Source organism: Mauremys mutica, chromosome 4 (assembly GCF_020497125.1).
Source record: "Mauremys mutica isolate MM-2020 ecotype Southern chromosome 4, ASM2049712v1, whole genome shotgun sequence".
NCBI classification, from domain to species: Eukaryota; Metazoa; Chordata; order Testudines; family Geoemydidae; genus Mauremys; species Mauremys mutica.
The window spans coordinates 163,086,978-163,099,145 of NC_059075.1; the positions used below are offsets into that span (position 1 = coordinate 163,086,978).

At 55.8% G+C, this 12,168-nt stretch overlaps 1 protein-coding gene across 5 annotated transcripts in view; it reads left to right on the plus strand.

Annotated features, from left to right (window-relative positions):
- Positions 1-5,151: 5,151 nt before the first annotated feature.
- Positions 5,152-12,168, plus strand: part of LOC123369703 (maestro heat-like repeat-containing protein family member 7) — a 422,324-nt gene continuing 415,307 nt past the window's right edge. For 3 of the 5 annotated variants that reach the window (XM_045015619.1, XM_045015627.1, XM_045015622.1), the window contains exons 1-2: positions 10,167-10,257; positions 11,485-11,621. In XM_045015619.1, coding sequence (XP_044871554.1) covers positions 11,486-11,621 — 136 coding nt within the window. In that variant the 5' untranslated portion in view covers positions 10,167-10,257; position 11,485. Of the gene's footprint in view, positions 5,255-9,105; positions 9,232-10,166; positions 10,258-11,484; positions 11,622-12,168 lie in introns of those variants that run through there. The other 2 variants (XM_045015620.1, XM_045015621.1) reach the window with 2 other exon arrangements.

A 12,168-nucleotide genomic window follows, 5' to 3' on the forward strand; every position in this document is an offset into this window, starting at 1 on the left:
CAAGCCTGGTCCAGGGATCTACTACCTGCCCCGCACCTCCACTCAGCACAGGGAGGCCTGCAGTGCTAGCCCATGGCACAGCTGGATTCAGCCCAGAGCACTATACCTGGGCACAGCTGCTTGCACAGGCCGATCCCCCCATGGGGCTAGGCCCACATGCTCTCCAGCCTCTCCCAGCTCACCTGCATTAGTGGGTGCTGTGCTTGGTGTGTCGAACTGGGAATGTTCTTAATGTGTTCTTTGAATGCTGAGTGGGGAGTGTTGGCCTGGGAAGGTTGCAGGGGAGTTTTGCTGGGACTGTCTGCATTGGGGGATGGGAGCAGGGCCGGCTTTAGGCCTATTCCACCAATTCCCCCGAATCGGGCCCCGCGCCTAAGAGGGCCCCACACCCAGTGAGAATCCCTTCCCTGACTAGAGGCGCCTTTTTAATTTTTACTCACCTGGCAGCGCTCCAGGTCTTCGGCAGCGGGTCCTTTGCTTGCTCTGGGTCTTCGGCGGCATTGAAGGACCCGCCGCCGAAGTGCCGCCAAAGACTCGGATGCCGCCTGGTGAGTACAAGCCCCACGTGTTTTTTTACATGTTTTTTTTTTTAAGTTATCCCTGCCGTGGCCCCGTCGAAACTGTTCAAATTGGGCCCCGCACTTCCTAAAGCCGGCCCTGGATGGGAGACTTTCCTTGAGGGAGGATATCTGAGCAGGTAACATGAGAACCCTGGAAGGGGGTTGGAGGCCAGGTGACACCTCTGCCCAGGAACTGGACAAAGGGTGGGAGAGGAGCCGGGGGGAGGCTAAGTGAGAGGCTGGAGGGAGTTTCAGTTTGGAGCTGGCTGGGAAAATGGAGAGGAGCCCAGATGGGGCTCTGATCTCCCAACGGGGCTCTGGCTTCCCTGCCCCCCGCCCCAAGAGGGACCTAACTGAGGGGGTCCTGTTGTCTGAACCTGCAAGACCTGTCTTGGACTGTGTTCCTGTCGTCTAAATAAACCTTCTGTTTTACTGGCTGGCTGAGAGTCATGGTGAATCACAGGAAGCCTGAGGTGCAGGGCCTTGTCTCCCCCACACTCCGTGGCACTCGGTACCCTACCCATCCTCAGCCTGAGCCCCCCGGCCCAGCGTTAGTGGGCACTGTGCTCTGTACCCTACACCCCGCATCTCCCAGCCCTGCTGCCCAGCATTAGAGGCGCTGTGCTCTGTACCCTACACCCCGCATCTCCCAGCCCTGCTGCCCAGCGTTAGAGGCACTGTGCTCTGTACCCTACACCCCGCATCTCCCAGCCCTGCTGCCCAGCATTAGAGGCGCTGTGCTCTGTACCCTACACCCCGCATCTCCCAGCCCTGCTGCCCAGTATTAGGGGGTGCTGCACTCCATACCTGACACATCCCCAGCCCCAACCCCCCTGCCCGGCATTAGGGGTGCTGTGCTCTGTACCCTACACATCTCCCAGCTCCAGACTCCTGCCCGGTGTTAGGCAGTTTCTAGTGTCTGCTCGGAGACCCAATTCTGCCATTCTGTCCAGCCACATCTCCTCTCATGAGGCTGAATCCTCCCATCTCCCCAGACTCACCATAGCCTAGGACTTGGGGGTCACCTGCTGGCAAAGTGGCCTCGATCCCCACCATGCAGGCAGGGGTCTTTCAGCCGGCGATAGCCCTTCTCTCGAGCCCTGAGTGCCTGTGTGTCATGGCTACCTGAAGGGGTTCAGGGCCAGCAACTGCCTCGGGGGAGGGAACATGGCCTGGCTAGGTAGGGGCTCAAACCGATGAGTGTCAGTTTGGATCCTCAGCGAGCCGTAAGGGTGCAACGCGGGACGGGGGGGGCGGGGTGGTCTACCCCAACCATTTCATCATAGACCTTGTCCCTGAGGCCTCAGTAGAAATGGGGATGTTCACCACAGTATGCAGGTGTGAAGGACTGGAGAGGGAGGTGGCGGACGTGCCCTTTTGATGCCCGTGCCTGAGCACATGGGGAGAGTGGGGGCGCAGGCATCGCTCCATGGTACTGCTGGCAAATGTCTGCGACTCAAGTGCCCTGGGTGCACACGCCCCTACGGTGGAAGATCTACAGGCATGGGATGGTGCCTAAGGGGGAGCTACAGACCCAGTGGTGAGAGGGGTTTGGCCTTTGACAGTCTGCTCTGGGTGCCTGGGCTGTCAGATCCCAGCCAGCCACTGGCATTGCCAGACCTCCCTGATCTATGGTGCTGCTGCTCTCCCTGCTTCTAGGAGTCACTGCCTCCCCCTGGGCCAAGATGTGACAGTGCTGCCCGTGGGAGCCAGCTGAGGTCACTCAATTAGGGTGAACTGCAAACAGAACGGGGCAGACAAACCCCAGAAGCTGGTGGTTATTCCAATACTTAGATTTACCAAGCCAGCACAGAACAGCTTCTACCATACCCCACTGGTTACTCAGAAGTTCAAACACTGCAGTTCCCTTAAAGTGACCAACCTCAAGCCTCCATCCAGACACACACGTCAGATATGATGATTACTGAAAATCTTCTCTCATCATATAAAAGAAAAGGTTCTTCCAATCTCAAAGGATCAGCCACATACCCAGGTCCAATTATAACTAGATCTTACCTAAAATACACGCTATAGCCAATTCTTATTAACTAAGCTAAAGTTTATTACAAAAGAAAAGCGAGAGAGTGTTGGTTAAAAGACCAATATACATACAGACTTGAATTCAGTTCTTGAGGTTCAGATACATAGTAGAGGTGAGCTTGTAGTTGCCAAAAGTCCTTTTAGAAATAGTCCATAGGTTATGGTCCAATGTCCATATTCAGGGTGACTCCAGTCAGTGACTGGGGATCTCAATCCTTATGGCTTAAGGTTCCCCCCTCTTGAAACCCAAAGCAGATCTGAGATGAAGTAGGATCATGTCCTAGGGTTCTTATACATTTCCAGCAGCCTTTTGGCTTGAGAAAACGATAGGCCTAATGCTCCTTCTCCCAAACATCCTGGCAATTAACACAGGGTAATTTAGCCATTAAATAGTTCAGATACGGGTTACCACAACCTTCAAAGAGACACAGAGAAAATAATACTATTTCACTCAAGCATCTTCCTAAATGTTAATATTCCTTTTTTGATCTTTAAATTAAAGCCATAGCAATAAACAAGTCTTGTTTGCTTACCTCACAAGACCTGAGCAAACACCTACCCTTCTACCTCTAACAATGCAGACCTGCATTTCAAAGCTCTATTCATTTACACACCTTCCTAACCAGTTTCTAAAGTTCAGCCCTGGGTCAGGTTAGTCTGCGAGTTAATTAACTCTTTCTAGCCCTGTTTTTCTTCAGTGAGATATTAGATCAGACTCATAATGTCACACAAGACCCCCGCAGCAATCATCTCCTGGGGCTGCCGAGGCACTGAGCAGCTAGCAAGGCCTGAGACTCAGCTGGTGGGGAGGGGCAGGAGGCTGCTCTTAAAGCAGCTTGTGCGTTGTTGCAGCGGTGGAAGGGGAAGCAGAGATGGGGCCGTTTTACATCCCATGGCCAAGGCACCCGGCAGCTTGGGCAGGTGCAAAGAGCCACCCGCATGAGCTGGGAATGGGAGCTGGGGATAAGGAGAGTTCAAGAACCCCCATTCTGCACTGTCACAAGGAGGAGGAGCCAGGATGGAACTGATGCTCCCACTCGGGGATCTGGGGAACCCCCTGGCTCCAGCTGCATAGATACGAGGAGGGGCTCTGGCCTGGGGTCTGCACGAGCTGGGACTAGATGAGCCCAGTGGTCCCTTCTGGCCTAACGTCTGTGACTGTGGGGAGCAGAAGGTCCTGTGACGGTACCTCCCATAAGTCTTTATGAAAATAGGACATAGCTGGAATATGTTTTGTGCTGCCTGTGCCATGTAACATATCTCTGTAAAGGTTATGGTCTACTATATCTAGTCATCCTATTTGTACACATCTATCATTTTCTACTTCAGGTTAAGAATATTGGCTGTATATTTGCTTGATTTCTAAGTAAGCTTTGTGAGGCATTTGGTCAGCTTCTTTAGGAAGGAATTCGCAAGGCTAAGTACCCGATCAGGAAGCACTTGGGGAACAATGCCTCTTGGAATGCTCCAGTCCACATAAGAAGTCTTCCTGGAGACATACACGATATCACGTGGACAATGGCTTCTACCTGTAAAGACTGTGAGTCATGCATGGACATGTGACTTGCCCAGGTGACTCCAGGACTCCATCTTGGAGCTGGACTTTCCATAGGAGTGAGGAGGGGGATCTCCACCCACAAGAGAAAGTCTATTTAAACCCCTGGGAGACCCCTCCATTTTGTCTTCAGCTGGCTAAAGAGAGAGCCTCCCCACCCCCAGGATATTTGGAGGAAATTGCAACAAAGGGGTGTGAGTGATTGCTGGACCCAGGCTAAAAGGAGATTAGTCTGTAAAAGGGAGCCTTCCGGAACTGGTGAGGATCTTATCAGTATTCAGTGTTTGATTAGACATAGATTTGCACATTTTATTTTATTTTGCTTGGTGACTTACTTTGTTCTGTCTGTTACTACTTGGAACCACTTAAAACTACTTTCTGTGTTTAATAAAATCACTTTTTACTTATTAACTCAGAGTATGTATTAATACCTGGGGGAGCAAAGAACTGCGCATCTCTCTCTATCAGTGTTATAGAGGGTGAACAATTTATGAGTTTACCCTGCATAAGCTTTATACAGGGTAAAACGGATTTATTTGGGTTTAGACGCCATTGGGAGTTGGGCATCTGAGTGCTAAAGACAAACACACTTCTGTGAGCTGTTTTCAGGTAAACCTGCAGCTTTGGGGCAAGTAATTCAGACCCTGGGTCTTTGTTGGAGCAGACGGGAGTGTCTGGCTTAGCAAGACAGGGTGCTGGAGTCCTGAGCTGGCAGGGAAAACAGGAGCAGAGGTAGTCTTGGCACATCAGGTGGCAGCTCCCGGGGGGTTTCTGTGATCCAACCCGTCACAGGTCCCTCCCATGACCCCGGTGGGGAAGGACAGGCTCTTAAACCCTGTGAGGCCAGAACTAGTCTGGGTTGGGGCATCCCATGGCTGGGGAGTCACACACTGGCTGGCTTGTGACTCACCTGCCCATTGTGACATGCCCCCTGCTGGCTGGCACAGCCTCATCCCCTCACTGCCAGGCTTGGCTCTGGCAGAGCGAGAGCCGGCACGTGCTGCTGAGGAACGCTGAGCCAGCCGTTTCAGCTCTGCCACCTGCAGCAGAAAGTGGGTGGACCATATACACACCGGCTTCTGCCCACTCCTGACTCCAGGTAGGAGAATCTTCTATTGCCCACCTCTGCTTTTCCATCGCATCGCCAGCCACACCGAGCCTTTCTCTCTCTGGGTCTCCCTTTCTCTCTCAGGGAACCCCCACCCTCTATCCCTACCTTGCCTCAGTATTTGGCTACTGCCAGTCATTGTCTAGCCCCACACTCTGGGACAGACTGCAGTATCAGCCTACTCATCACAGGCAAAGTTGGGTTTGGACCTGCTGCCTTGGCCTACCCCTGGGTTGCCCCCTGCAACCCACAGTGCCTGTTGGCCTACTGCTAGGCCGCAGCCTGGGGCTCTCTAGGCTGGAGCTTCCCAGCTCCTCAGCCTTTCCCCAGCCCTGCTGCACTCAGGTATCTAGTCTCAAGCTCCTAAGCAGCCAGGCCCCTCTCTCTCTATAGCCAGAGAGAGACTGTCTGGCTTCCCTGCCTTCTTATAAGGCCCTGCTTCTCAGTTTGGGGCATGGCCCCCAGCTGCAGCCACTTCCTCAATCAGCCCAGCTTTTTGGAGCAGCAGCTCTCAAGCCCTGCTAGGCCACTTTTAAACCCCTTCCCAGCAGGAGCAGGATCCACCCTGCTACAGGAGGCTAAACAGAAGGGGTCACACCAGTCCAGCCCAGAGGGGACGGAGACAAGGAGGAGGGTTTAGCGGGGCTGGTGGCAAGGCACGGGAAGGCGGCACAGGCTGGTAGATGAGGCATTGGGTTGGGACTCTGCTGTAAGTCTTCTGAGTGAGATCAGGTGAGTCCCTGACACTCTGGGCCTGAGCAAAGTAGGGAGAGCAAGTCCCTGCTCCATGGGGGGGTTGAGATGCTAAATACAACAACACCCGCGTGCTCAGCTGCTGCTGTGATGGGGCCAGGTAAGTGTCCAGACAGGGAGGTAGCTGGTGGCCAACATGGGCCATGTGGGGGTGATGAAAGGCAAATGGGCAGAAGCATAAGAGGTGTGTGTCATGGAGTCCCTGGGCAATACTCTGGAGCTGCTCCCTATGAAGCCAGTCAGGACTCTGGGGAAGTTTCCTCTCTGTGAGCAGGCTCTTCTGGGCCAGAAGCTCACAGGGCTTCCAGCTTCCTGGGTCTGACCTTGGAGCATTCAGCATCCTCTGCCCCTCCTTGTGCTTCCAACAGTGAGTCTGCCCAGGCAGGGTCCTAGAGAAGCCAGAGGGTCCTGCACCCCCACTTCGCAGTCAGACGTGACTTTTAGCCAGCCAGGAAAATAGAGGTTTATTAGATGACAGGAACACGGTCTAAAACAGAGCTTGTAGGTCCAGAGAACAGGACCCCTCAGCTGGGTTCATTCTGGGGGGCAGTGAGCCAGACACCCACGTCTGCACTTCACTCCTCATCCCCAGCCAGCTCCAAAGTGAAACTCTCCAGCCCCTGCTCTCTGGCCTTTGTCTCTTTCCCGGGCCAGGAAGTCACCTGATCTCTTTGTTCTCCAACACCTTTAGCTATCCCCTTGCAGGAGGGAAGGGCCCCGGCCATTAGCTGCCCGGAAACAGTGTCAGCCATTTATGCACACTGGCCTTTATCCCACCACCTAGAGACTTAAGAAATGCATAGGGGAAACTGAGGCACCCCTACAGTATTCAGAGGCAACATTAAGAACAGTCCCACTTTGTCACAGTGAGGGAGTTGGAGAGTCTGTGGGAAGCCCCCTCTCTTGTGAAATCAACCACCCTCAGACGGTGCGGGTCCTTCGCAGGCCTGAGGGTGCTGATCTGGGCTTTGCGCGCTACCCAGAGCTCTAATCCTGGCTCATTCCCAGGAAGCTGGGAATGTGAGTGATGGAGCTGCCAGCTCTGGGCATCTCCCTTCCCAGCACGAGATTGCCTTGTGGCGGGGGGTAAGCCCACCCCAGGAGCTGGCATTTGTTGGCCTCTTCCACAGAGCACTGGAGTCTCAGCCGCTCCAGATCGGGGGGAGGGGCCAGCTGTGATTTTTGAGCCAGATCCGGGTTTGGATCTGAATCCACCGGTGCTGCGGAGCGTTCAGATGTGGGGAGCTAGCTCCTGCCCACGCCATAGCACAACGTGCCACTTCAGCCAGCCACCTGCCAGGCTCTGGCAGCGCCCTGTGTGGAACTGCAGCTGGGCCCTCCAGAGCCGAGCTGCTGCTCCTCCTCTCTGCTGGCCAGCCAGCCGCAGCTCCTCAGCACCTGCCCGCTCAGCCCCACCTCAGTGCGCCTGCCTCCCCAATCTCCTCCCTGGCGCTGCACCTCGCCCCCTGCACCTGGCATGTCAGTACCCAGCGGGGCCGGGAGCCAAGCGTCCTGGGAGCCATCTGTAAGGGGCTGAGTCCCTCCTGTGCTGGGCTCCAGCCAATCCACAAGCCAGGAACTGGCCTTGTGACTCCCAGAGCAGCTATATCAGTCTCACAGCAGCAGCTCAGTCTGCTCAACATCACTCCAGGGCCAGGAACTTGCTCCTGCCTGACAAAGGCAACAGTCTGAGCCTGCTCCAGCCTTGTTCCTAGTCCTACTCCAGTCCTGGTCTCCCTCCAGTCCCCATTCAGGAGACGCAGCGTGGGGGGAATCGGGCTGTGTCTGTACAATGTCTAGCACCGCGGGGCCCTGATCCCGGACTGAGCCCTCTGGGCTCTACAGAAATACAAAGGAGAACAGCAGGGCTGGAGGATTTACAGGCTCCTTGTGAGGAGGGCTGGTTGGGTTGAGCCCGCAGTGAGTCCACAGTAACACAGAGCTGTGCTAGTGATGGAAGATCTATTTCGTCTTCCCTACCTAGCACAGTTCATAACTTAGCACTGACCAGCTGCAAGGATCCTGGTGGGCCCTGGTATGGCTGTAGCAGCAGATTCAATGTTCGGGAAAAGCAAGATCTGTGCAATAGGCAACGTTGTTCCATCTGGGCACCAGCCAGCTCCTGTGCCCCAGAGAGCTCCCACAGCTCACACTGAACCAGGGACAAAGGGGGCAGGAGGTTGGAAGAGAATGTGCCAGCCTGGGACCCAGGAGACCCATGGTCATTTCCCAGCTCTGCCAGAGATAGTCTGCGTGGCCTCGGACAAGTCCCTTATTCCCTCTGTGCCACAGTTCCCTGTCTGTTCAGTGGGGGTAGCAGCCAGGCCCTGCCCTGCAGGGGGTGGTTAGATTAAATGCAATCGAGGTTGGGCAGTGCTCTGATGCCACGGGGATGAGGGCCAGGATGGTGCCTAAGACAGACCAAAAGCAAGGGGGAGCTACAGAGCCGGTGGTGAGAGGGTTTTGGCCTTTGACAATCTGCTCTGGGTGCCTGGGCTGTCAGACCCCAGCCAGCCACTGGCATTGCCAGACCTCCCTGAGCTATGGTGCTGCTGCGCTCCCTGATTCTAGGAGTCACTGCCTTCCCCGGGCTGAGACCCCCGCAACAATCATCTCCTGGGGCTGCTGTGGCACTGAGTGGCTAGCAAGGCCTGAGACTCAGTTGGGCGGGGAGGCTGCTCTTAAAGCATGGGCTGGGAGCTAGAGGAGTAGAGAGTTCGGGAACCCCCGTTCTGTACTGTCACGAGGAGGAGGAGCCGGGATGGAACTGATTCTCCCACTCAGGGATCCATCCGGCAACCTCCTGGCTTCAGCTGCATGGACGCAGGAAGGGGCTCTGCAGGAGCTGGGGCTAGACGAGTCCAGCTGTCTCTTCCAGCCGAATGTCTGTGACTGTGGGGCACGGAAGGTCCCTCCCATGACCCCAGTGAGGAAGGACAGGCTCTTAAACCCTGTGAGGCCAGAACTAGTCTGGGCTGGGGCATCCCATGGCTGGGGAGTCACACACTGGCTGGCTTGTGACTCACCTGCCCATTGTGACATGCCCCCTGCTGGCTGGCACAGCCTCATCCCCTCACTGCCAGGCTTGGCTCTGACAGAGCGAGAGCCGGCACGTGCTGCTGAGGAACGCTGAGCCAGCCGTTTCAGCTCTGCCACCGGCAGCAGAAAGTGGGTGGACCATTTACACGCAGTCTTCTGCCCACTCCTGACTCCAGGTAGGAGAATCTTCTATTGGCCACCTCTGCTCAGCCACTGCCATGATGGGGCCAGGTAAGTGTCCAGGCAGGGAGGCAGCTGGTGGCCAACTTGGTCCATGTGGCGGTGATGAAAGGCAAATGGGAAGAAGCATGAGAGGTGAGGGAGCTGGAGAGTCTGTGGGAAGCTCCCTCTCTTGTGAAATCAACCACCCCCAGGCGGTGCGGGTCCCTCGCAGGCCTGGGGGTGCTGATCCGGGCTTTGCCCGCTATCCGAAGCTCTGATCCTGGCTCATTCCCAGGCAGCTGGGAGCGTGAGTGGTGGAGCTGCCGGCTCCGGGCATCTCCCTTCCCAGCACGAGATTGTCTCTGGGGGAAGCCCACCCCAGGATTTGGCGTTTGTTGGTCTCTTCCACAGAGCGCTGGAGTCTCAGCCGCTCTAGATCAGGGGGAGGGGCCAGCTGTGAATTTGGAGCCTGATCTAGGTTTGGATCTGAATCCGCCAGTGTTGTGGAGCGTTCAGATGTGGGGAGCTAGTTCCCGCCCGCGCCACATCACAATGTGCCATTCCTGCCTCCCCAATCTCCTTCCTGGCTCTGCACCTCGCCCCCTGCACCTGGCATGCCAATAGTGAGCTAGGCCTGACCACCTCCATCACCTTTGCTGACCCCATCACTTCCATAGGGAATGGCACTGAGGATGGTGGTGAAGAACTGGAATGGGTTACCTAGGGAGGTAGTGGAATCTCCTTCCTTAGAGGTTTTTAAGGTCAGGCTTGACAAAGCCCTGGCTGGGATGATTTAGTTGGGGATTGGTCCTGCTTTGAGCAGGGGGTTGGACTAGATGACCTCCTGAGGTCCCTTCCAACCCTGAGATTCTATGATTCTATGATGCCAGGGGAACAGGTATTCTCAGGTTGGCAGGAGCCATTGTTCTATTTACCAAGACAGTCCGATGCCAGGACAGTGCCCCTGAGCTCTGGAGAGGGCTAGGGCTGCATTAGGACACCTGCCGTGCAGCTGCTGGAGAGTCAGCAGGAGACATTGAGTAAGGAATGGAGCCCCCCAGAGCAGGGGCCATTCAGGAGACCCATCATGGGGGGAATCAGGCCTGGGATGCTCTCCAGCGGCTGCTGCCACACTGGCCTTGGAGAGATGAGCCGTGAAACCCCCAGAAAGCGCGGCCCCTGGCACACAGCTTTGTAGCACTGGGACCCCATACACATAAGCCGCCATCCAGCAGGGCCTTGGGCCAGCCCCACCCTCTCCCACTGCCCCACTCTGGGAGGCCAGGGAACAGTTCACAACTTTGCAATGACCAGCTGCAAGGATCCTGGCGGGCCCTGGTATGGTTTTAGCAGCATTTTCAATGTTCAGGAAAAGTGAGATCTGTGCAATAAGCAACGTTGTTCCATCTGGGCACCAGCCAGCTCCTGTGCCCCAGAGAGCTCCCACAGCTCACACTGAACCAGGGACAAAGGGGGCAGGAGGTTGGAAGAGAAGGTGCCAGCCTGGGACCCAGGAGACCCATGGCCATTTCCCAGCTCTGCCAGAGATAGTCTGCGTAGCCTTGGACAAGTCCCTTATTCCCTCTGTGCCACAGTTCTCTGTCTGTTCAGTGGGGGTAGCAGCCAGGCCCTGCCCCGCAGGGGGCGGTCAGGATAAATGCAATTGAGGTTGGGCAGGTTGAAAGAGAAGGTACCAGCCTCCCTGCCGCTCTCCCACCTTCTGCTCCTGCCCTTTCACGGGGGTGTGTGAGCAACTCCTGCTGCTCACGAGCCCGCCCCAGCTGCCCCACCCCCCTGGCCTCGCCCACCTGGGAACTGCCATGGCCCCAATATTCCTGGGGGAAGGGATTAGGGTAATTTCCCTGGGCAGGAAGAATCCTGAGTGGCTGGATCCAGCCTGTCTGCTGTGCAGCTTGTGAACCAGCAGAAGGAGAGGTGGGAGTGACCCGGGGAGGCCATTTGGCTTGCGGGATGGGGTGCTGGCCTGGGCATCCGGAGACCTGCGTTCTAATCCTGCTTGTCCTGCTGACTGGCTGGGTGACTTTGAGCACATCCCTTCACTTGTTTCTCTGCTGGCTGCCTTGGCTAGTTAGAGTCTGAGCCCTACAGCCCAGCGATTGTCTGCAGCACCTGGTGCAACAGGGCCCTGATCTCAGCTGGCATCTGTAGGCGCTGGTGGAACAGAAATAATTGGACTGGCCCTGATGCTGAACGGGGCAGTCGCCTCTCGTCACTCACAAGCAATGCCTTGTCCTGGCTTCTTGCAGGATGGCTGAAGAAGCCCCCAAGGACCCCTCAAAGCCCATCCATGCCTGGGAGGAGACGAAACCTCCCCAACGGAAGAGTTGGCAAAAGAGCCCACAGCGGAAGCAGGAGCTGTGTGTGCCTCAGCCCTTCCGTGCCGGTGAGTGGGTACCTCCTGGGTGGGCGGAGGGGGCTGCAGAAATGGCCGGGGCCATGGCCCTGCATTGTGGTGGGGCCTGGCCCCTCTGGGGGTTGGGTGGCAGGACCATAGAATCATAGAATCATAGAATCATAGAATTCAAGATCAGAAGGGACCATTATGATCATCTAGTCTGACCTCCTGCAAGATGCAGGCCACATTAGCCGATCTACCCACTCTTTTAGCAAGCGACCCCTGCCCCATGCTTCGGAGGAAGGCGAAAAACCTCCAGGGACACTGCCAATCTGCCCTGGAGGAAAATTCCTTCCCGACCCCAAATATGGCGGTCAGCTGAACCCCGAGCATGCGGGCAAGACTCTCCAGCCATACCCTCTGAAAGAGGTTAAGAATATCATATTATTGACCCAATTTGACCCAATTAAGTACCAGTTTGGCACTCAATTGACCTATTGACTAAGCCCGTTATCCTATTATACCATCTCCTCCATAAACTTATCTAGCTTAATCTTAAAGTCATGGAGGTCCTTCGCCCCTACTGTTTCCCTCG